This window comes from Haliaeetus albicilla, chromosome Z, assembly GCF_947461875.1.
Source record: "Haliaeetus albicilla chromosome Z, bHalAlb1.1, whole genome shotgun sequence".
Classification (NCBI taxonomy): Eukaryota; Metazoa; Chordata; class Aves; order Accipitriformes; family Accipitridae; genus Haliaeetus; species Haliaeetus albicilla.
Window position 1 is genome coordinate 27236401 of NC_091516.1, and position 25520 is coordinate 27261920.

Below are 25520 nucleotides of genomic sequence, written 5' to 3' on the forward strand. Positions count from 1 at the left end.
TTAATAGCTAGCACAGTCAGGTTCTAGTTCATGACTGGGGCTACTACACACCCTTTAAAAGATTAAGCAAAGCAAGAAACATTACAGTGAATATTAAAAAATGTAAGTAGAAACCTAAAGGACCATAGTTAAATATAACTTGGAGTCAAGCCTTTTTCTCTTTTGCCAGTTTCCTTTTTTACCAGTAGTTCAAGTGCTAATTCTGTGTCATACATCATTTTATTAATGTAAAAAAATTTCAGAAACATAATCTGTCAAAAATGTTTTTAGTTTTATAAGATTGCATTTTTTAATCAAACACCCTCAATTTATTGTTCAGATGGTTGCTTTTCTCTTTTTTTTTTCCTTTTCCTTTCTTTCTTCTTTTTTCTCCCCTTGCAGCAAGAGGCAAAAGAGGGGTGGAAAAGACAAAATTGCATCTTTATATTTTTGTTTTCATAAAAAGAAAAATCACAAAAAAGTTCCTTTCACATAAGGGAAGCACTCTTTTAGAGAAGCCTCTTATCTAGGTCCCATATCATGCTATATTCTTCACATCGCAGTGAAGCTATAACATATTCAAAATAGAACACTAGAGAAGCTAGTTATACAAATTAATTAGTTGTGGATTATTTGGAAGAAGATTCCCAGTGAAGCTGCCTTCTATAAACCCACAGTGAGACTGCTTGTTGAGTTAGTGATACCAAAAGCCTTCCTTTTGGACTACAGTCTAAAGGTAAACTCCTGGGTTTAATCCTTTTTAACATAAGGGTGGGGTGCAGAACAATAGCAGTGAAGTAGCAATCCTGAGCAACTGGTCTCACCTGCCTAAACTGGATTACATCAGTCTGCAAACAGTTCTGTGTTTGCTTTTGAAACTGCTGAATAGCATTTGGTTCTCCCAGTTACTGGTGCTGTATTGTTCATCTTAATCTAGGAATATGTCACAAGCTGTGTGCCTGGAGTTATTCCAAGAGAACAGCATATTTGACCTACGGTTCAAAACAACCTGCCTGTCTCATTAGCTGAGACCAGTCTCAGCACGAAGGTGTTGGCAATGATAAATGCGGGGTTTTTAGCTTTAATTAGCAGAGAAGGGAGACAGCAATACACTTCCATGAAGCAATCCTCCAAAGCAGGGCAAACTTTCCTCTAATGTAATAACGGTTTCATCTGGAAGCATTTGATAACTCTGTTTATGTGAAATTAGGGCTGAAATTGCATAAAACAGTCCTTAACTAGTTTCACCACTACTGGAAATGTAGCAAGAGCATCATAGTTCACATTCTTTCAGCTGAAACAAGGAATTGTGGACATTTGTAAAATGTTCTAATGAAACCCTTCTAATCTTGTGAGTATTTGTGCTTTTAGGTACTTAACATCATCATGTATTTTTTTCAGTTATGGTTAAGTCTTCTACAGCTTTGAGTTTCATCTAGTAAGTTTTGGTCTCCTGGCAAAACAGACATTGCTAGCCACAGGAAACAGTGGGAAGAAACCTGAGCCATGTCTCTCATTTTACTTTCTGCAGGTATCTTGTTGCCTAGTGAAGCTCTTGTATTTTTATAGATTAAATATTTATGTACACAGGGTGGGAGGCTGTCAGAAAACACCAGAAGTTAACTCTCACCTCTGTGGAAACACGGGCCCTGAGAAACAGTCTGATTACAATGGATGAAGGTAATTTTTTAGGACATAATGTTTATTTAGTAAAAAAAAAAAATGTTCATGTATGGTATATTATGGCACACGGTTGCTGAGAGTGGAAGGGTGTAGCCAGGCCACGATTATATTTAAGAAGCTGAGTGAAAAGTGTGAAGAGGATAACCATCTATTTTTAAGCTTCTCAGCTGTAAAAAAAAAAGTCAAGGAAAAAAAGAATCCACTGATATGAAGGACATGCTAGAAAAGCTAAGTTGTTTACATGGCAGAAAGGGCCACAAGTGAATAAGTATAGTTTTGAATACAGCTAATTATTTTTCAAAAGCTGTCTTGCTAACCTAGGAAAACATATGTATGAAAAGTATGTTTCAAATGCTAGTGACTAGTTGGAAAGTTGTGTACATATCTTCTTAAATGTTTAGAAAAGCGTGATAAATTAAAGTCTTCTGAGTAAAGTGACTCTGGGATTTACAACTACTTTGTGAATTTTTAGAAAAACAGGATTGAGTTTCCAGAGCTCAACAAGTCATTGAGTATTATTTCAGCCACGGCAAATGACCATGTGTGCTCATGTTTATGTACTGTCTCCCTTTAGGCATGTAATTTCAAGAAATACAATGTTAGAAAATGAACAAGAAATTGTACAAAGGAATGATCAAAGGGCTAATGAAAGTGGCTTCTGGTGAAAGACTGAGAAGTGGGTTTGATGGTCTAATAATGTAAAAACCTTCTTTCTCAGAAGAATGAGCTCAGAAGTCTTCAAAAGTATTCAATTTGGCCGTAGGACATGAAGCAATGAACTTAACTTTAAGAGGAGGGAATTTCAGTTGGACTTAAAGTAAAAAACATGCTAACTAAAAGGACATTTAACAAGGTATTAGATAAGTGATAAAAAATGGGTTAAGCAAGTAGTCCTACTTTCTTTTCTAGAACATATTTTATTTAGGAATATATTTTTGAAAACTTAGACCTTTGCTCAAATTCTGCTCCTGTCCCTGCTACTTATTTCTTCCCTGAAATCTTAACTCCTTTGCTGAAAAAAATAATCTGCAGGGTGAATAATTTTACCAGAGGATTCTGCCTCAAAGAAGAGAATATAATGCCACAACAAAAGGATAAAAATTGAATATTACCTGCCAAATTTTGTGGGTTTCCTGCTAGATCCACAGAGACAACATGTATCCTAACTATGACATCTTAATATTGTCATTAACTTGCACCTGTACTCTTAAAATAATTTTTGTTATGTAGAGTATCTCTTACAAGATACTGTTGTGAGTGTTCAAACTTCAATTTTTTTAATACACACCCTGAGGTGGCCATATTTGGGGGCTAGCAGGTAACCAAGGTTGGGCCTCAAAAACTAAAATATTCAGCATCTACAGTCATTTTTAGTTTGATATTTTTATTGCGTATGCATTTAGGGGTTTAGATGAGTGACAACAGAAGGCCAGATTCTGTGAGTGCTTTGCAAGGGTGTGTAATTAAAGAATAAGTGAACAGTTATGCAAAGCCTATAATAAAAGCAAGACAGTTTGCCTTGCCCCACCTTAGGGAGCAGGCTGCTGAAAAGCTGTGTGAGGGAAGGATGAAGAAGATTTCTGGTGTTTTTTCTGTGCAGCTTGCAGATCCTGTCCATAAATCATAAGGGAACAATCTGCTCTTACCTAATATTAATGAACATATTTGAACTCTTCCCAAACTTATTAGTAAAAGTAATATTTTCTCACATGTCAAACATACTTCTCAAGCATTATGCTTAAAATTTAAATGCATTACTAAAGATTAAAATTAAAGGAAGATTGAGATGGATGATTTAGAGATGAATAGCACTTCATTAGTGGGGCATTGTGATCTGTTTGTATTCTCAGGCAGCTGACTAATGAATAAGCAAAGATTGGGAATACCATGGAATAATAAGTCTAACCAATATGAATTCAATAGCTATGTTTATTTATAAACATACAAATGGACATAATTTTCCAAGAAAAGTTAAATGTAGATTCTTGTCTTTGCTCCAGTATCTCTGCAGCTTATAGGGTGAAATATGTGCCTTTGCTTTGATTTTCAACTGGAAAATAGTGATAACATTGACAAAATACAGAAAGAAAAACCCTTGCTCTTTGTGATGACAAGCGATAATATTAACTGTTGACATCAAAGTTTTGTTCCAAATCGGCAACTTATTAGTTGATAACTTCTATATATGCTCTTCTTCATGCCAAGGTACTATATTAAGATAAATAAGGATTTTTATTGTTAAAAGGAGAAGTCAACTGACTGACTGCGTAACCTTCTGTCACACCAGAAGTTAAGAAAAACAAGTTAAACAACACAGTTGATTGTCAACTCTGTGTTGTGGTTTAACCCCAGCCAGCAACTAAGCACCACGCAGCCGCTCACTCACGCCCCCCCCCCCCAGTGGGATGGGGGAGAAAATCGGGAAAAGAAGTAAAACTCATCGGTTGAGATAAGAACGGTTTAATAGAACAGAAAAGAAGAAACTAATAATGATAATGATAACACTACTAAAATGACAACAGCAATAATGAAAGGATTGGAATGTCCAAATGATGCACAGTGCAATTGCTCACTACCCGCCGACCGACACCCAGTCAGTCCCCCAGCGGCGATTCCCCACCCCCACTCCCCCCAGTTCCTAAACTAGATGGGACGTCCCATGGTATGGAATACACCGTTGGCCAGTTTGGGTCAGGCGCCCTGGCTGTGTTGCCTCCCAACTTCTTGTGCCCCTTCAGCTTTCTCGCTGGCTGGGCTTGAGAAGCTGAAAAATCCTTGACTTTAGACTAAACACTACTGAGCAACAACTGAAAACATCAGTGTTATCAACATTCTTCACATACTGAACTCAAAACATAGCACTGTACCAGCTACTAGGAAGACAGTTAACTGCATCCCAGCTGAAACCAGGACACTCAGTTAGGCAATGCCATTGGGCAAGGCTATTGCTTAAGGCTGTGTAACCTGAGAATGTTAGAGAAAAAAATGTGGTTTGACCAGAATGAGTAAGAAGAAGAAGTCTGCATAATGCATTTTCATGTGCAAAAAGTCTGAGTTGTAGGTTGTGCCAATGTAAACAAACCTCTACCTGTAAATACTGTCAGAGTTTATTGTTAAGTTGCTTTCAGGGGATGAGGTGGAGTTGTAAAAGATATCCTTCTCAGAGGAGGAATCTTTGTATGAACGACGCAAAGGCTGAATTCGTATAACAGCAATCATTGCTGTAAATGTATCATGCTTAAATATCATAGAACAAGCTGCTATCGATGTGATGCAGCGCACAATGAGAAAGAAGGACCAAACTACTAAGACCATCCAGACCGCAGGTAAATACGAGAGGCAGCTACTATTCCATCCACAAACAAAAGAAGAGGCCCCAAAAGGCCCATTTCAAACCACTCAGATACGCTGAATATTGCAACTACTTTCTGTTACCTGGCTGCTTATATGAGTGATCAGCAGCAGCAGTAAAAATGACAATTTCCACTTTTTTGTAAGCAACAAAGAGAAACTACTTGGTCTTGATTATCAGTGCCCGTTTGTTCAGGGCATTGGGAGAGCAGTTATTCTTTATCCACATAAAGTTTCATACTTCATTTTCCACATAATAAAGGTGGAGACACTCTGTACCTCTGTCCAAGCCAAAGAAGCAGTCATCTTCTCTTTCACTATGTCCCTTCTGTTAAACCATACTTTAAAGACACTCCCACTAACCCCTGAAAGTTCTCTCTGCCACTGCCTGCCCTTGTCTTGCATCAGAGCACAGAGGGTAGGACAGGCTTCATTCAGTCCGTTGATGCTTTGATAAGAAAGCCTAGTGTATGCACTTGCGTTATGGATAATACTGAATAGCAGAGAGTCTGTGCATTGGTAGAACAGTCCTGTACCAAGGAGTAATAAAGAAGCTTACTCTCAGGTAGCCCCTCTATGCAAAGTTATTAAAAGAACATTTGTTTTATAAATCATATATATTCTTCTGTCATTGCAGACAACCTTTTCTGTGAGATATTGCTACTGCCTTAAAAGTGAGTGGGTAAAGTTAGAGGTATTACTCACAACACAGGGGTGAGGCCTAGACCAAGCACTAAGTTAATTTGCCCCAACACAAATCACACATTTCAACAAATTCCTGCACTGGTGACATTTGAGAAATTGCTGTGAATGCTAAAAGTCATGCCACTATTTTGCCATTTTAAAGAAAGTTGCAGTGTTTTATTCTTTGACATGCAGTGGGTCATACAATAAGACACACAATGACTGTTAAATACTATTAACAAGAAAAAGACTCAAAGATATGCTTGCTTTTCCATCTTCTTTTTCTGCCATGGCCTTGAAAAGTCTGTTTATTGCATAGAGAAATTAATCTGTGTGGAGTTTATCATACTGGTATAGTGAGATGCATGAATATTTAACTGTGTGCATTACTGATTTAAGTACTGCATTTGCAGAGTCAAGGAAAGATATACAAACCTGGCTGATTTCTCCACTCCTTTACAGCATCCTTTCTCTAATGTCTGGAGCACTTCTTGATAGAATAAGCTGTGCCTTGCGTTCCAGCAGTTCTTAGCCATGTAACACGCTTGCAAAACATGAAATTTGAACAAATTCCATATCTGATGATTTACAGAGACACTCAGAGCCCCATTATCAGAGCTGGTCTGGATTGGCTCTAAGTGTAACTGGAAGCCAAGGAAAGCTCACTCCGATTCTGAGAGCACAGGATGGTTTTAGCTGTTTCCTTGTATCTTGTATGACACTTAGCATATAAAGTTGGTATTGCACTTAGCATTAAAGTGCCAAGATTAGAATTTGCTGTGCAGACAATCTCTGGAGGAGCAACCCTATATATCTGTAAGATAACTCTTAATCCCTAATATCCTAAGATTTTCTATAGTGATTTTTTTTCATCTGAAAGGCATTAAATTAATTAATGCTGTAGCTGGCAATACTCTGTGTAAAATATCCCACTCTGTGGACTGAATACTGAGACATTATATTAAAGCTGGCCCAAAGATATAAAAGCTCTATGTGAGGTTACATCACTAATTTTTTCTTGACCATATGCAGAACATGAACACGTTCTATCAGAATAAAATGACTGATTTTAATCTGTCTCTGTGGAGATTTTCTTTAAATAATCTACTTTAAATACTAGGGAGTGTGACTTTCTCCTTTTACTATAACATACGATAACTAGGAGTGCTTGGTGATCTTTCCTAAATTGTCTTAAATGCATTGCTATCTGTACTATGGATATTAACTGAATATATTTGTTTTGTTTTGTTTTATTTTTTTAACAAAAAGCTCCACTAACCACTGGAATAAGAATTACTTTTTCAGAATATGTCATTTGATGTTTTTTTTTCTGTTCCTGTTTTGGTGGGATTTTTTGCATTTTTATTTAGATCAATATTCCTATTCTGAAGAAAGTATCCCCCTGTCATCACAGTCTTGGTTCTGGAAGAAGAAGAAGAATTCTGTTTCTCCTGCTGCTAAAAGCCAAAGCAAAACAGGTAACATTAGCCTTTTTTATTTGCAGACATTTGCACACACCAAATGGGTAGAAAACTATTAAAAGGCATATGGCACCACTACAATGGAGGTGTGGTGTTTTATTAATTATCCATCAAACTTTTTTAAGCAATAAGGTGTAACCCATTGAAGCACAGCCTGAGAAAAAGATGTCAAGCTGTCACACTTGGCTGATGGTCTGAATCATTCATTTCAGCAGCTAAACTGCAGTCCCTGTTTGCTCTAATTGCAGGTATAACACATGTGTTGCTGGGAGCAGCATCTCAGACAAGACTGGAAACTTTTGATAGGCCATAAAAATGGGACTGCGGATTTGAGGTCTCTTGTCTCTTAGACTGGAGGTAGCGTGCCTAAGCCAACGGCACATATCTGACTTTTGGAACATTAGTGATACCAGTCCAGCTTTTTTATAAGGCTAATCTATTCTGTTCTAGCTTAAGTCCAGGGGTCCAAGCAAATTGTCAACCATTCTCTTTTTATATTTCAATATGTGGGTGAGAGGGAAAGAGAAAAGAGCACGTGGAAGAGTAGATCCTAGCTGTGTCATACCAATAGCTAGTTTCAGGCATGACCTTAGAATGACACTGGCTGGCACACGGGCATTGTGATAGACCAAGTATCTTTGAGATTGGAAGACTAATGGGATAACTTGTCTTTCCATCCAGGCCTTTAGCATATACGATAGTCTCTGGCCCATTTGTTTTCATGTGCCAGCTAAACCTTTGTGTATTACAGTCAGACAATTGTGTGTTAGCAGTCACCGTGCCGCTTGAGTGGAAAATTATGACACTGTATGAAATAGTATCTGTTTCAGTGACTAAATGCTCAGCTTGCTGCAACTAGCCAACCTAGGTAGGTCCCTATGTCGTTTTCGGACAGAACATGAATATACCTGCCACCTATGTGAATGTCAGTAATAGCACTGCAGTAGCCTTAAAACTATAAATAACATACCTGGTTAAACACATGGCTCCACCTTCCCCCAAGGTTAATTTGAGACCTAACAATTCATTGACTCCAGCTGTGGAAAACTGCCGGATCTATAAGGTTCAGAATAGTTTCAAGAGGAAGCTGTCATACCTCTGTTAAAAAGACATACTACTGTTTCAAAAACCACAACAGAGAAATTTCCATGGGACTTCGCCATTTTGTAACTCCATGAAACTAAACTTAATTACATACCAGTAAAGAAACAATACTTGCATCACTTTTCTTTTTCTCTTCCAAAGGTAAGAAGAGGGAGATAAGAGGGGGTTTTAGGTCTCCAACAGATACTGCATTCAGTGGAAGTAACCAGTTCAAAATACAATCCTCTTTGCTTTGTGGTTACCAAATTTCAGAACTCAAGAAGTAATGGCCCATAAACTCTGCAGAATTCAGTTAGGTCAGCTAAGAATCTCAGAGATGAGATGCCAGGAGACAAGTACATTAATTCAGCTCCTAATGAAATCGATGAGAACTGAAGTTACTCAGGGTATTGACTGCTAAACTTTTTATTCTTTAGAAAATTTAAGTAAAACCTCTCAATGATCCAAAATTAGGGACCGAAGAAAGATATTTTCCTACTGCTTTACTTGTGGGGTTTTTTTCTGGCATTTATATATAATCACATTAGGCTGTTGGAACAGTGATTCTTGTTATTCTGATTACTTCTGGTATCTGATCCAGAATGAAATCAGGAAAAAAAAAAAGTAAAATTAGAACTGACTCTTCTGACAAAATTTTCACCAGAAGATGTACAAGGAGAGTGTCAGTTTATCAAAGTCACAATCTTGTGTGGAGATACTGAGACATTAAACCCATAACAAGAGTTCAGAGCAGACCTAGACCAGAAATTGTTATTGGTACCAAAGAGATATCTACTCTAAAATGTGCATTACTCAAAACGTTAAGGCAAGCTCTTATGTTCTCTTTTCACTGGAGATGAGGAAGTTGAATATCAGGTTGTGCTTCAGCAGATTAGCACACGCATAGGAAAGCTCAGCTCCATGGCACCCCTTTCTGCATTGCTTCTCATGCTAAAACTTTCTATGCTGTGCTGCTTACCCATAAGCCAATTTCCTTACTATGATGCAGCATAGGTCTCCTTATGAAATTTTCTGAAGGTAGTTGCAATAATGCAAGACATGCATAGGCCTGAGGCAGATTCTCATGACTGCTGCTCAGAAGTTTGTATTATGGGGCAACCATGCCACATGATGCTTGACTTGCCAATGCTTTTTGTGTACTGCTTGTGATCATTAAATATACAAAAATTGTAACTATATGAGGACTACCTGTGTGCATGTTGCCTCAAATTACAGCTGCTCTTACCTTGAGGAAACCACAGACCTCCCTAGCTTTATATACACTGTCTAACTCCAAAGCCTGTATGCTTTTAAATCAATGCTTGTTTCAGTGATAAAGATCTAGCATTTCCGGGCACGAAGTTCCCATTTCACAACTGATCCTGTGAAATGTCCATTGCTATTGAGATCCTGAGCATAGAAGCATTTTGAAGGGATTGCTCTGATGTGCCTGTAATTATATCAGAACTGGTTGTCTCATCCTACCTCTTTTTCATTCAGTAAACTCACAGATAAACCTGGAGTTTAATGTAAAGACTGGATTACCGTCCACCTCTGGTTTTCTTGAACTGTGTAAATAAATTGCACAATTCAATAGGCAATGGAAATATCTTACCTGCAGAGAATGAGAATTTTTGTCATAGGCTAATTTTTCCTACCTAGAAAGGAAAGAATTTCCTGAAAAGTAAAACAAGTATGAAGATGTGCTCATAAATATTTAAGTTGATGGTGATGGCAATTTTGTCAAAAGATAATAGTATATCTTGAGATTATGCTAACGTGGACAAATAAAATCAGGTAATTATTGTATCTGGACTTTGTGACCAATTCATACTAGGCCCTTAGTTTTGATATTTATTGTACAGGGAAAAAAATTAAATTTATGAAATAATTAATCTTAACAGATTCTGGACAGAAGTTATGCCTTTCACATAGCCCCTTCTGTTTTCCCTTGGACCATAGCTGCAAGCAATTACATACAGTCAGAGCAAATAACTAAATTTATGTTACACTGCCTTAGGACAGCGATTGGATTGAAAATATTCCCAATACAGTCAGAAAAGGTTTCCATCTTCTATTTTTTTTCCATCTTTTTCCCATCTTTTTCTCTTCTGTCTCACAAAAGGAAGTGGTTGCTGGAGGAGGCAAAACACATTAAGGTCTCCTCTTCAGAATATTAGTCAATGTTATCTTGAAGATTTTGATCCTATAATAAAAAGAGATTTTAAATATGCAGGATTCACGTGCATGTATGCATTATCCAGTTTGTACTTCTAGTACAATAAAAAGACTACAATTTTTCTTTTGTGTTTCATTTGGACTGATTGCTATTATCTCAGAAGTTCTGCAGGACACACAGTTTTGAGGTTTAAATCTGTATAATTTCTCCAACAGCTGAGTACTGCTGGATGGTTGCTCCTGGCAAAAAACCCCACCTGTTTATTAGTCAATATGAAAATAAAATTCTGCAGCAAAACTGTACTGTTGCTTGTAATTCTGTATTAAAAATACTATTTCTTTACTCCAACAGGAGCAATCAGGCACAACTTGCTTGTCATAAGTTGTCTTTTCCTTTTGGCAGAATATTACTGTAACTACAATAGCAGCATTTATACCTTTCAACTAAGTTACTACTAAGGATGCAAAACATAAGGAATATTTCATGACTGCAAAGAAAACAAGTGCCAGACCAGTTGCCTTTTCTCTGAGATTCTCTGAAACATTTTCTTTATGTAACAACATACCACATGGCACATCTGCTTTGTCTTTTCTCTCATCTGTTTTCAGGAGGGATTAGTTACGAGGAAAGAGGAACTTGAGAGTGCTGTGCAATGTCATTTTTTTATGTTTTACTTTGTTTTGATCACTAAAAAATGCAGATTTTAATATGCAAATACTTTTACAGCATGATTAATATGTGTCCTTAGAATGCAATATAATAATAATATTTTAATAATATAATAGAATCTTTTTTTTTCATGCTAGCATGTTTTGATGTTTTTATATTTTTAGGGGAAAAAGTCTCTGGTATTGGAAAACAAAAGATAAAAACTATGAGACTTTGGAGTTAAATCCCCCCAAAGAAGTGGTCCTCTTCCATCTTGTTTGCCTGTTTTAAGCAGTATTATGAAAATACCTATCTTTCTGTCCATCTTTCAGGATTGCTACTGGCCACTTCTATGAAAAGAAAATACCCCCCTGACACAAAGCAGTATATGCTGGTGCAAGGCATAAAATAGAAGCCACTATGACAAAAAAGTAGCTAAGAGGTGAAATGTGGGATGTGATAAAGCTACAAGACAGACCTCAGAATTTATGCTGGATACCTCTAGATGTTAAAGCAGTAAATTTTATTGGAGTTGGCTTGAAGAAGCACAGAAGTAATATGATAGTGGATCAGCCATTTTCAGCTACAACTGTATCTGAAATGCATTTTTAATTCTGAAGCATAAAATATCATCAGAGAGTGGCCTAGCTATAAAACAAGCATTGGAGCCTGCTGTGCAGGCTACAGGTGAATCTGAGTTTAAGCTACACCTTCTGTATAAAATGGAGAGCTGCAGTCATTAGAGGATACACCAAGGCATGAGGGTAAAATGGCAATCTGAGAAGCACTTTGCAAGATGCAGTAGTGAGTGGTATTTTTAACAAGTGCTCTTGTGTGCTGCATTTCAGTGTTCTGTAGTCACACATAATAGATTCCACTCTGAAAAGAAAAGCACCCAGGCAAGAAAGAAGGTAATTAAATTCCTTATGATTTTTTTCTGTGGGAAAGGAACTCAGTAATACCTTAAATAGAGCATTACAAAAGAAGAGAATACTGAGCTTTGCCATGAGTGTTATTATCTGTTCTAGCTGAGTAGAAGGTCAGGTGAGGATCCTTTATCCTTAGAAAGCGCAATCCCTGCTCAAGCTGTATTTCTCAATCTGCCATATGAAAATGTTCTGTCAGCTTCATTAGATATATACAACTTCAACAAGTCCACATTACTTTCAGTAATCACATTGCCAACATCATAATTCTTGATGACCTCTGTTACTTCTGGAAGTGTAATTTTAAGGCCTTCTCAGTGTGCATAAGCCAAGTTTTTAAAGGCTTCAGGCTTTTTAGTGCAATGTTGAGAGGCAGTGAGCAAGTACCAATGGTGAGACCCATAGCTAGATAGCTGGAAACTCTGTAATAACATGAGTTCAGTGGCTGAACTTATAGCCACCTAGATTTTAATTACTGTGCATGTGCTCTAATTGTTTCCTGAAAAGCCTATCTTTTGTATTTCAGGTTCAGAATCAAGCATTTATTTTCTTCCTCATATGGGAGTTTATGTCTAGCTGTTCATACAGCATGAAGAGCTGGAAAAGCAGTGTCTTTCTGTATGGAAGTTATGAGGCTGTCACAGCAAAAAAAAAAAAAAAAAAAAGGAAGACTCTCCAATAACAGATCTTTTGGTTTATTTGAAATTCAGCAAAAAGAAAAACTTTTGTGGGGACACAGTGGAAATTGATCATAAAAGAGAGAAGTCATCTTAAAGAGATCCAGATCTTAAAGCTGCCCAAGAGTTATGCATGGAGGAATGTGTTTGAGATGTGGGTTTGGGTGGAAGCTGCATGAGACTTGGCAGGTTTTATTCAGGGTAGATGGTGAATTTTGGAAAACTTCGTGGACCTTGATGTGTTTACCAATTCAGCTAAATATTACAGTCAAACAAAAATTAAATCACCAAATCATGTTAGATTTCAAATGAGACAGAAAGAAAAGACCCAAAACTATGGATTTGTTCTGATCAATTTCTAAGAAAGTCATCCAGGTTTACTTCTAAATTGGCTGAGAGTTTGTAAAAAAATGTTTATCTTAAATTCATTTTGGGGTGTGATCTTACAAATCTGTAATGATATCTGTTCTCAAACCTCTCAACCGAATACCTCCTCCTAGTATTTTATTAACAATTACTTTGCTTGTTTTTCCAGAAGCATGGGTACAAACAGTTATCCCTTCAGACTCTCAAGTACTTGAAGATGCAGTAAGAATTGATCCTGAAACTAAACCACAGACCACCATTCACTCATCCATTCCTCTACCAGGCAGCATGATTGATTATTCAGAGGAGATACAAGAACATCCTTCATGTGTGATTAAAAGTGCTATGACTGAAGACACATCTGAGGAAGGTGAGCAGTACTTTGCACCTCAGGTGTTCAGAATGAGAGTGTACTTCATTGTTTTCCACAAAAGGACAGATTGGTACCCCATTACCATATTGTAGTCTCACAGAAGCAGAACTGCATAAGTATTATAGTTCATATTGCATCATCAGTGCTGGTATAGCTTGAATATGGGTGAACATGAGTATGAACTAAGTGGGAGAGTTCCTGTCATGATTCAGCATAATGGAAGTGGTCCTCAAGCTCCTCATGTACAAGAGATGCTCATTGCCTTTATACCCATTAAAACCAAAGCCAGCAGAACAGGACTAAATTTCTTATGTGTTCTGTATCTGTAACTTCTAAAACAAGGTGGCCAACCTACCAGACTCTAAAAACTGTCAAAAAATACAGCTGCAGTTATTCAGAAACAGCAATGTGGCTGCCTAGACTGTGACATATGCTTTGATTCTAATTGTAAACTGAAAGAGACTGCTGGTTTGAAGAAGCTTACATTCTAAAGGGATTAAACTGCAAGATGCTGTGGTGGTTTGAATGCCTTTTGAGTGCTAGTCTGGCTGATGGCTTTGAAAAGAAAGGGGAAGAACTTACAGATGTCTCATCCCTGACATATCACAGTGTTCTGCGTGAGTTAAGTCACAAGACTGCTGTGAAAAGGTATATTCAGTAATTTGGGGAGTCATGCACTCTATGAGATGCTAAGCTAAAGAGAAGACATATAAACTGATTTTTAGCATTCATGAATTAACTTGTAGGAGTTTCAGATATCTTTCTTCCCAATGGACTGCTATAGACTGAAGGGGAACTTTGCATTCATTTCAGCAGATGATATAGTAATGCATTTTTTTCCAGTAGGAAACAATATCTGTATACCTGTTTTCCGTTATGGGTTTAAGATTAATCTTTATCCTAGACAGAAGGATAGACTCCATGCTTTTGGCCTGCAAGCACTGATGCTCTAGTGGCTAATTTTGCCTACAGTAAGATTATGTGAAATGGAGGGCTTTTTCAAGAATAACTGTGGCTTCAAATAGTCTCCAAGGTGGTGGAAAGCAAGCCAAATATGAATCAAAAGTATGTAGATATGAGAGGTCAAGTCCTTTAAAACGTAGCTATTCTATATATAATTTAACATGCATCCTTCAGTGACATAATTCACAAAACAAAAGCTGATATTTATGTATGTAATGTATAGTCATGAAAATAATGAATTCAGAGAGAATAACTTGAGCTAAGGGTACCCTTCTCAACACATATTTATTTAGTTACATATTTCATAAATCATTAAAACTGGCTTTTGAAAAACAAGACTTTTATGGCTGTATGGGAATAGGATCTGGTGATTCCATCTAGTAGCTGGATAGTATATTTTAAAACAGTACATTCTACTACAAAATGTCCAGTAAAAGCAATATGAAGAGACAGATATGTGTTGTAGAAAATCACTGCACCATGGAAGTAAATGAATATTGCTTCAGGATCTTAGGAAAGGTATCTATACATTTGGATTTCCTCAGTGGACGAAAGGATAATTGTTTCAACCAATTCAAAGAGTAAGAAGACTTCTTTCAGACACTCTTCTCCCTTTCACACCAGAACACTTTAAGAAGTTGCTTATATTGTGTATTGTGGTTTGGTTTTCTCCCAGCAGGAGTGTTGCATGGATCCAAAGTGCTCATGAATAAACACGGGTCTCATCTAACAATGCAATCCACCCCTACACACACACACACACACACACACACACTTATTTTCAAAGATATTGGGCAAAATCCAGTTTGTTTTGTAATTTTTCAAATTTACATTTTTAAAAGATTTTGACAGAAGATGAGAAACAAGTGTGAAGTACAGCCTTTGGATTCAATATAGCTCTCTTTTCAGGATCAGGTGGAACCATTCAACTCTCAGACAAGTATTACATCCTTCTTATGCTTGTATCTCTCTCAATGACTTCCCAATCTCTCATTCTTTTGTATCCCTTTTAATCATTTAAAACTCTTTGGTCCCAACAGAATTAATGCATACTACATTTAAATCCAATGAATTAGTGAATCAAGAGAATTCAGAGAATTGCAATGATTTTCACCTGATTTTAGCACCTGAATTTTGTTAACAGATGGAGAGAAAAACTCGTGGCTGCACAAGCTTGGAATGAATATAAACAAGTGGTCATTTCTGAATTCCCTGATTGGATGGAGTGAAAACAGAGTCCTAGAAAAAGGTATATTTATATAGTGAATACTATTCTTGTTTTCTGGAACACAGAATACATCACATAAATGAGGAGGGTTGGGGTTTTCTTTTTTTTGTTTTCATTTATGTAAGCTCTGATTGAATGAAGTTGTGTAGCTTAGATTTATACAAGTCACCATTCTAAGTAATCAAATCAGACTCTTTTGACTTGATATACCTGTTAGTTAAGTATGATGTGTTAAGCTAGAGAGATCTGATTTTAAAAAAAAAAAGGTAATGATAAGTTTTTAATCAACAAAAAAGAAGATAAAAACAACTTTTAAAATTTTATTTCGTACTCTGATATAAATTGGGTCTACCAAACAACTTGTAAAAGGTAGTTTTGAAAGACGCTTTAACGTGCCTTCTTCTTATCTGTCATAAACCCCAGTTTTCTTAAGAGGCAGCACATTTCTGCATGATTTTTTTTAACCTCAGTTTTCATTTTTAGATTTAATGAAAAAAATATATGTAAGTAATTAACATCAGAGTAATCACGGACAAGTAATTGTCAAACCACACAACTATGTGTGATGGTGTCCACAGATCAAAGCTAACAAGTCAGAGTTGTTAAAATTCTTCTCCCAAAGGTCCATTTTCTTTGTTATCAGAAAAAAGGTATGTTTTAAAACTATACGTGATGTCTCTAATAAAAACTTTAAAAATTCAGTATGTACATCTGGAGTTGCTGTGCATTTTAGTTCTATACTTCAAGTTGATAAATTAATTTTTGTTATACAGTATGTCATCTGAACACATCTGGAGTTTGTTCTGATTCTGATCACAAAACAACTGAGCTGGAGGAAAGTACAACCAAAGAAGGAGTGCCATATATTCCATACAAGCTAGCTACATTATATATCACCAAGGTAAAAAAAAAAAACCAAACAAACAACAAAAAAACCCGCAAACAACTAACACCCCCCCCCCCCCCCCAAAAAAGCCCCAGCTTGAATAAATAATTTGCAATACAAAAAATTGCCAACTGAACTAAGTGTCTCTTTTTGGAGGGTATACTAAATGAATTGTGATAATCGTTTTTATGATATGAATTCAATTCACGCAATCTTATTGCTTAGTAGATTTCTTCTTCACATTTGGAAGCCTGCACTTAAATTTTGAATATTGACATAAAAATAGAAACATTAAAATGAAAATGCCATCTTAAGTTAAGATCAGATATCAAATTGTCTAAATTTATGCGTTTCAGGTAGGTGTCTAAAGATAAAAAACTCCCTTGTAACTGTATATGGAGAAAACCCTTGCGATCCCATGTATTTCTCATCATGTTTCTTGATTGTTGGAAGTGGCGTTTGACTTGCAGTGTGAGATTTTGTTGCTATTGCAATATTTCTGGTACCAGTAACTAGCATAATTTTGGATTTTCTGCTTAGCCAGTTTATTTTATATTATGCAGTATCTGTGTGTGTATATTGTTGTGGTTTAACACCGGGCAGTAACTAAGCACCATTACCCACTCACTCACTGTCCTCCACCCAGTGGGATGGGGGAGAAAATCAGAAGTAAAAAGTAAAACTCGTGGGTTGAGATGAGATTGTTTAACAGAACAGAAATGAAGAAAATAATAATAATAATAAAATTGCAAAAATAATAAAAGGATTGGAATATACAAAAAAAGTGATACACAAGGCAATTGCTCACCGCTTGCCAACTACTGCCCAGTTACTTCCCCAGCAATGATCCCCCCAGGCCAAGTGCCCCCAGTTTATACACTGGGAGTGACGTCACATGGTATGGAATACGCCATTGGCCACTTGGTGTCAGCTGCCCTGGCTCTGTCCTGTGCCAACTTCTTGTGCCCCTCCAGCCTTCTTTCTGGCTGGGCATGAGAAGCTGAAAAATCCTTGACTTAGTCTAAACACTACTTAGCAACAACTGAAAACATCAGTGTTATCAACATTCTTCTCATACTGAACCCAAAACACAACACCACACCAGCTACTAGGTAGAAACTTTACCCCAGCTGAAACCAGGACATATATATATCCTGGTTTATTGGTTTCATTGGTTTATTTATTCCATTAAATATGCTCCTGTACTCCTGTTCTTTTATTATGCATCAAAAAAGTTCTATGATGACTTCTGTGGTACAGGCTACAGACCCCTGAACTAGCTGTAAGAAACAAGTTCAAATACCTGAAGCAATCTAATTAAGACTCAGAGCTCTGTGGGTGATAAGAGGGATAAACCCATCTGGATCATTTCAGTCTTCTCCTAGAAGAAGCTTTTCTTGTATCTTAGCCTTTTAATTGTGTCTCAGCCTTTTAATTTTGTCTCTTTAAAATTCCTCTACTTCTACAATAGTGTTTCTGATGGGGGGTAGATAGGACAGTATATTTCAATACTGCTTTGCTGCTTTTATAAAATTTGAACTGTGACAGTGTCAGATGGTAATTTTTCACTCACAAATTAACTGCTTGTAAATACTTACAAAGATTTAATCTGTCATTGTAGAACAATGCTAACAACCACAACTATTTAAAAATAATGCATCAGCCACACAAAAAGATCTGAGATTTTTTCTTTTTTCAGATTTATTTCAGCTGAGGTGCTCACTTTCAGCAGAATCTGCATCATATTAAGCTTAAATGAAGAAATGAAACCAAGGAAATCTCTGAAAAATCTCTAGATTTTTATAATTTACATATGATCATGTTCATTATTGCTACAATTCATCCAGCAGTATCTGTTAGCCTCATTTAAGATGCCCAAGTATCAGTGTTTTGTAATTTGTCATTGCACCTACCAGACAAGTAAGGCAAAAGAAAAGCAGGCAGCAGAAGCTGGGATAGGAGATAGTGGAATTTTCCTTCTGTGACTATTACAAATTGGATTAGAAACTAAATGAATAAAACTGAGTCACTAAGGATCCTGATGCAATTTTAAGCTTAAATGACTCATTTTCAAACAGGAAAAAGATCACTTTGCCAGTTCTTTATGTATACATCTGTTTTTATTAGTCATGAATAATGCCTGTAGTACACCTTAAAGTTATATCAATTTTGCAGTTTTTTAAATTATTTTAATGGAATGCAAAATAAAATTGAGTGTATTCTGTAACCAATTTGTGTTATCTGACTCTTAAATGCAAAAATGCAATCTTTTCCGCTGCTTTTCTTTTTAAAAAAAAAAACAACCAAACAAACAACAAAACTTTTTTTCTCAGTAATGATCTTATCAGGGCTCTTCTTCTTTTTCAAGAACTTTAGAATAATTGTAATGACTCTGTCTTCTGTATCCAATTCAGATCACTACAGTAAAAAGGAAGAGGTGGAGATGCAATACTAGGACCAGAAAAGAAAATCCATTTCAAGTCATATATAGTTTTTTATTCAATAGCATAATATATTTTCTAGTTGTTGAAGCCTGAAAGCTTTGGCTGGCAGTCCTGTTGGCTATTTATCTGTTTTCAAGATTAAACTCTTCACTGTACTATATCTGTAATTTTTGAGAAATGTACCTCAAAATTGTTTAATGGTTCATTGTAACTGGAGCTGCTAGTGCTCTGAGTTGATAATTTCCTTCATCCTCTACAGATTGTAAAAGACATGCAGGAAATGAAAAACAAACACATGAAGATAATCAGACAACTAGACAATATAAGGAAAGAAAACCAGGTAATTATTCTGGACTAGTAGCACTGTTGTGTCATACCATTAGTCAAAACAACACAGAGGGATAAAATCTACTTCGTTCACATTTACTTCTGCTTTCAGGTACCCATCCTAAGTCTCCAAAAATACAGTCAATGTATCTTTAAGTGTATTTGATCTTACAGCTTTGTGAAATCTGGTTTTACTTTTTTGTCTGGCACAGTTGCAGAGATTTTTCTAAACTTTATTTGTTACTAAACTTTTCTCTTAAATGACACCTTCCTCTAACGATTGACAGCATTGTTAGAATGTTTGCGTTTATGTAGGTTGTGCGTCTCAAGAATAATCTTATTGTAAAGGGCTGTGCGAAGTTCTACTGCCTTCCCTCATTGCCAAAGTGGAAAGTTTTATGGCCTCTTCCTCTGTGGGTACTTTCTCCTCTACTTTGCACTTAGGTTTGCTTTAGCCTTGCAATATTTTGTCAGTATGGTTTACAGAATGGCAGAATCCCTCCACCTGTAAACCCCTGCAAGGTTACAATGAAGATCCAGAGGTGCCAGTCCTGTGACCATAACCACACAGTGCCTCACTTTCCTTAGTTGAAGGATTTCTGCATTGTTAGTCAGTAATTCTCCCAACATGCAAAATCATGCAGTTCATTTTTGGCTACACTGTTCTGAAACCTTTTCTTGCAGCCACTGCTTCATCTTTCTGCTTATTTGTCATGTCATGCTCCTTTTCTGACCCAGAGTAAGACAGACACTCAGTTCCGATGAAGATGTATGTTTTCCATACAATAAAGTTTACTCTGGGTGCACAGAGAGAAGAGATTCAGAAATTTGTCTGGAACCTCCAAGGGGAAGTGAACAAACTCTTCAGACTGTCAAGCAAACTTGAGAGAGTTCCCTCTATGTGGTTGCAAAGGCTTAGTATCCTTTGGTAGGGAACAGGACTTATCTTATTCTCAGGTTATCACATCTGGACAAGCATTGCAATACCTGTGTAAATCCATTTCTATGCTTCAGTAGGAAGGTAACCCTTCCACAGTCACATCTTACACTTTCAATTGACTCTGTAGATTACTAGGGGAAGAGAAAGAGAGAAACAGAAGAACACAAATGCATAATAAGAAAGAATTGCCTGCTGGACACAGATGCAAACACAGGGACTATAATGATCTTTCTTCACAGAACCTCTTTCATTTTGGCTGCTGTAATGTGTTATTAATTAAAATCTCTGAAATAAAAGTAATTCCTGGAAGCACTAGAAATATCTGTGCTTTTTAAAGTTTCTGATTTGTTGTATTTCTCATAAAATTTTATTGCCTTATTTAGACGTTTCCTGGTGCTAAGAGTTTTTTGTGCTACCTATACTTCCAAGCTTTTGTTTTCTGAGAAAGTTTGATTTTTTTAAAATTGTTTGCCTATGCTTAGAGTGAATTCATTCTGGTCTGCCCTCAGAAAGACTTTCATATTTGCTTCTGCAGAAAAGAGAGAAAAGATAAATTACTTTAGCGGTAAGTTTTGCTCAAAGTCTGCAGTAGGTGAAAATACAAACCTCCTGTGATCAATAAGAAATGTCTGCAGACAATAAAAAGCACTGAAGAAAGAGAACCAAGCATTACCTGTTCTGGAAACTATTCTCTTTTTCATGCTTGACTTTTGTGTTTTCACTCACTATTCATTTTCACAATAATCTTTCGTAATACAGGAACAGACTATAACTACTATAAAGAAACAGTATGGGGAGAAAATGAGGAGTCTGAAATCCCAGTTAGAAGCTTACCAAGAGCTGTTAAATAAGAGCAACACACACTGGCAAGCTACAGTTAAGGTAACCAAGAGTACAATTTTTACATAGGGACAAGAATAGCAGGTACTGGCAGAGGTTGCAGGAACAGACTGTGTAAGTAATATTTTCTTGTTAGGGACAGACAGTCAAATGAAGATGCACAGTCTGTGAAATTAATACAAAACTATGTCTGTCTCCTTCTGGAGATGAATAAAGCCTTACACAGTATGTTTCCAAAACAATTTTCATAGCTTGACCTACTTTCATGCCCCTGATGAAAACTCAGTGTGGGCTTCTCCCATACAGTCTGTGCTTATGCACTTTGAAATAGCTTTGGTTTTATGAAAAGAAAGTGTAAAATATTCACAGAATACATAGGATGTGTAATGCTTTTCTGGTGATAAACACATATTAAGGTTTATCCTGTTCCTCCTTCTGTTGTGCTACCAAGGAGAAGGTTCAGCACATTCACAGCCTTCAGGGTGGGTCTTTAGAATCAGACCACCTCTGGTCACATGTGGTTATTGTAAATCAGTCAATTTTTATTATTTTTGTGCAAAAGCCCCAGGACTTAGCAGCCTTGTTCAAACATTATGACTTCTCAACCTGTGTGGAACAAAAAAAGCCCAGACTATAGGCCTTTTTGAAAAAATGAAGCACTGGTGTAGAAACTGTAATCCCTTCTGCCTTGTTCTACTGCCTTCAGAGCCTGAGGGAAAGAAACAGACAACTGGTCCAGGAGAGGGAAGATCTTCTTCACCAAATGAAGCAACAAGCAGAGAAATGGGAAGAAGAAAAGGTAAATGAAGCTAGTTTGGGGGTTTTTTTTGGAGTTAGACAGTGTTCTCATTACCATTTCCAGTGTGTGCTGTTTCCAGGAGTTTAAGGGATGTGGAAACCACACTGTCTGTCTTTGGATATGTACATCTAAATCAGCTAAGATTGAATGGCTATGCACCTGCCTTCCTTTTTTTTCAGAGCACCCAAGTAGTTTTTTGGCCTTTAAACATCAATGAAGATGATGTATATATTTTTTGTCATACTATATTACTCTTTCCACTAAAAGTTATTAGACTGTAATTTCTCTCTCATTTCACATTTCATGTCTTTTAAAGAATTTTAAAATCATAGTAGAGTACATTGGTTATTTTTTATTTGGCAATAGCATTAAAAATCAACAAAAAAGTCACCTCATCTAAGCTACTATAACAATGCAATGCAACTAGTTGACCTAGCTGCAAAACTACCTCACTTGGTAATTCCCAGGAAAAAGGGATGTGCTTAAAATTCCTCAGTTTTTCCAAATTTCTCTGTAATAATGCAACTTCAGTTTGCTAAAGATCTGAGATGGCTGCAGGGGTGGAAAAAGAAAGAAATTTGTTGGGTTTTTATAGATAGCAACTGTGAGCATGGTCTGCTAATTGTTATTTCCTGCATAGTGTTCTGTTCCACGTAATATGTGCAAGTCTTTCTGTAATTTTGCAAATTTCCAATGTTGCTTTATAACACCCAATTTTCATTGCACTACTCCAAGACATGTATTCAGGGACATCTTAGCTAACCTTGTGCCAGATTCTCTTTTGCATTTATGAAACTGCAGATTTCTGTAGGATTTCTGAGTGAAAGTCTGAGGAAAGGTTTGGGGGTTCTTTGGGGTTTGTTTTGTTTTGTTTTGTTTTATTTTCCAAATGAGATAGCACCACCTTCCGATTAAATTTTGTATAGCACCAGTATTTAAAATTAAGGTTTTCTTTCTTCAAACACTTTCAACAAAGTCTACCACAATAATACCCTATTCCTGATTGGTAAACTGTGAAATATAACAGGTTTTACAAATCCTTTGACCTATTATTATATATGAAGGAAATGTGGCAAAAATACTATAATAAAGAGTAAGAAGTGATGAGGATACAATGTTCTAAGGCTTGTAGGAAGAAGGAATAACTTCTATTAGACCAATAATGCAGGTGAGATTTGATGCACACAACCTTTTCTTCAGGGCTGCCTTAGGACTATGCTTCCAAAAGCTTTTGTTCTTCAACTGTTTCAGGAGTCTCTGTGTGGACAAATGCTGAAGAAAATATAAGCATAGGACATCTTGGTACAGGCCTTTGTGAAAACACTAGAGTCTGAGCAGTCTCTGGTTTATTTTCTTTTCTAGTAACAGCCAATTACTGCACAACAGCATGTTTTTGTAGACTGTGCCTGTAAGTGGCAGCAATATTAATTCACTATTGTTGATTATTCTCCTGAAGTAAATATAATGAAAACTGGTAACATTGATTTCCTGCTATCTTCTTTTCTTGTCTTGCAGGTGTGGCTTCTAGAAAATTTGTGTAAAAACCTAGATTATCTTTACACCCAGCACACACTGAGTGAGTTTTGTATTTCAGACACAGAGTTTCTTGATCTCTCTATTTTCTTTCCTGTTTGTTTTTCTGTATACACTGAGGTGCATACCAGCTGAAGTCAATATAACCTTTTCCATTGCAATACTGTGTTGCAGATGGAATGATAAAGGAATGTTGAAGCTACAAATAATGTTTGTCATGACTCCTAACTCCTTAGCATAACTGGTACATTACAGTCAGCATTGGTTTTGAGTAGGTTTATTTCAGCACTTGTAGCTTTCTCTTTGGAACTTTAAAACAAAACAAAGCATGGCCCCTTTAAAATTCTTTGAGTTTTAACAAATAAACTGAATTCTTGATTATTAAAATTTATTAGTTCATTATAAAATCTTGATTTCTGAAGAGACATAATTTGGCCTGCCTACACAATATTCTAGGAAATGCAAATTTGAAATACTTAACTTGTTCTTACCTGTTTTTCCTGTTGTTTTCAATTCAGCTTTGCAGGAACTTCACAACATCAGCCTACATGTGGAAAGAGTGCATGACCTCATGAATTTCCAGATAAAAATTCTTCAGCAAAAGTCTGAAAAGACAGAAGGAGATAAAGCAGATGTCTCAGAGGTTTTAGAATTAAAAGCAGAACAAGTGAGCACAAAAATCAGGCTGACTGTAGCAAAGGCTGAAGTAAACCATGGGACTAACTGGTAGTAAAAACTGTGTGCAAATAGATACATCACTTGAGAATGATAAATTTGTGATGATTAAAACACCACAGTAATGAAATTAATTCTTATTCTCCTGGAATCACTGATAGTGTGCTATTGTTCTCACTATAATAACAGATAGTATAAACTTTGCTACAAAATCCTTTAAAGTTCTACTTTGAATTATAAAAACTATATTCTGAATGTTGGAACCAAGCAGCCCTTCTTATTCAATATTTCTTTTGCTTTTCTCCATTTTTGCTCTACCTTGCTCATTAAAATCCTGGCAATTTCATATGAAAGAAATGAAAATCTAGATCCTGGCTTAGTGTATAAGAGTTATCTTTGTTGCCCCCCAGGCAGCTAATGAAGAAGAGAATCTTGAATGGTCAATGGAAAAGGCATACCTTTGGCAAGCACACATCATGCTGCAAAAGATACAGGAATCGTTACAGAAACGAGAGAGAGAAGTCACTGAGCTCCTACAAAGTGAAAGACGATATAACAAGGCAATGAAACCTCAAATCACAGGGCTAATATTCTTGAAAACTCTTGTCAAGAAGGTAAGAACTCAATTACTGCAAAGATGAATAATGATTTACTGGGCTTTCAAAAAAGTTTGGTAAGGAAAAATATGCAGTTTTATTTATTATTGTTTTAAAAAATTGGAAAAGTTTTTTTGTATACATTGATTTAAAGGCTACAGAGAACAACACATTGAATTAAAGAACCATGAATACACAGTAAAAGTCAGCCTACAGAAAACTGGTTAGACCAACTTGCACACTCCTTAATTGACATTGTTTTAAAAGATAAATTAGTGAAACATGAGAATGACATCATGGAAAAAACATGTTTTTCTATCCTTCCAGTTACGTGAACTACGTGAATTGCAAATAGATGTGCCAGATTTATAGGAAATATGATCTAATTTTTGATCCATGGTAGGTTCATACCATGTATTGTGATGTCCCTGGGATACAACAGTACATCAGCCAGCTTATCAGGAAGAACAAGGATGAAAGGGCTGATCGGAAAGAAGCCTTTAATGATGCTCAGGCTGACATTCTGTCCTATGAAGTATTTTATGGAAATGAACCTATGGATGACAAAAGGTATATTGGATAGTTAATAAAGCAAAGATAGAAATAATGCAGAAAAATAATAAGCTGTTTTCACAGAGAGAAAATACATTTTAAAGAATGCTATTATAATTTCCATGCATAGTTATAAGGGAAAAAAAAAAATCAAAGTAGAGTCTAAATATATATTAAGAAAGAAATCAGGGAACGTAGAAACACCAGCTACAAAAAGCAGGAAAATATTTCCACTTAACTGGCTTATGCAAGTTTTATCCAGTGCATTATAAAATATGCTGAAATAAGCTTATTTGGCAAGTCTGTT

The 25520-nt window shown here is 36.3% G+C and overlaps 1 protein-coding gene across 1 annotated transcript; it reads left to right on the forward strand.

Moving 5' to 3' along the window:
- Window positions 1-1599: 1599 nt before the first annotated feature.
- Window positions 1600-25290, forward strand: LOC138683678 (centrosomal protein of 55 kDa-like). Its single transcript, XM_069775712.1, has 12 exons — window positions 1600-1659; window positions 7068-7175; window positions 13227-13427; window positions 15538-15642; window positions 16395-16522; window positions 19211-19291; window positions 20978-21100; window positions 21765-21857; window positions 23373-23433; window positions 23909-24057; window positions 24476-24679; window positions 25065-25290. The coding sequence occupies exons 1-12, from the start codon at window positions 1650-1652 to the stop codon at window positions 25242-25244; spliced, it is 1443 nt and encodes a 480-aa protein (XP_069631813.1). The 5' UTR covers window positions 1600-1649; the 3' UTR covers window positions 25245-25290.
- Window positions 25291-25520: the final 230 nt, after the last annotated feature.

What these genes read in the sequence shown, in the direction of transcription:
- LOC138683678 (XM_069775712.1), top strand. An exon ending in ACTGGCAAGCTACAGTTAAG is followed by an intron (nt 21,101 to 21,764) that starts GTAACCAAGAGT and finishes TACTGCCTTCAG; the next exon opens with AGCCTGAGGGAAAGAAACAG. An exon ending in AGAAATGGGAAGAAGAAAAG is followed by an intron (nt 21,858 to 23,372) that starts GTAAATGAAGCT and finishes CTTGTCTTGCAG; the next exon opens with GTGTGGCTTCTAGAAAATTT.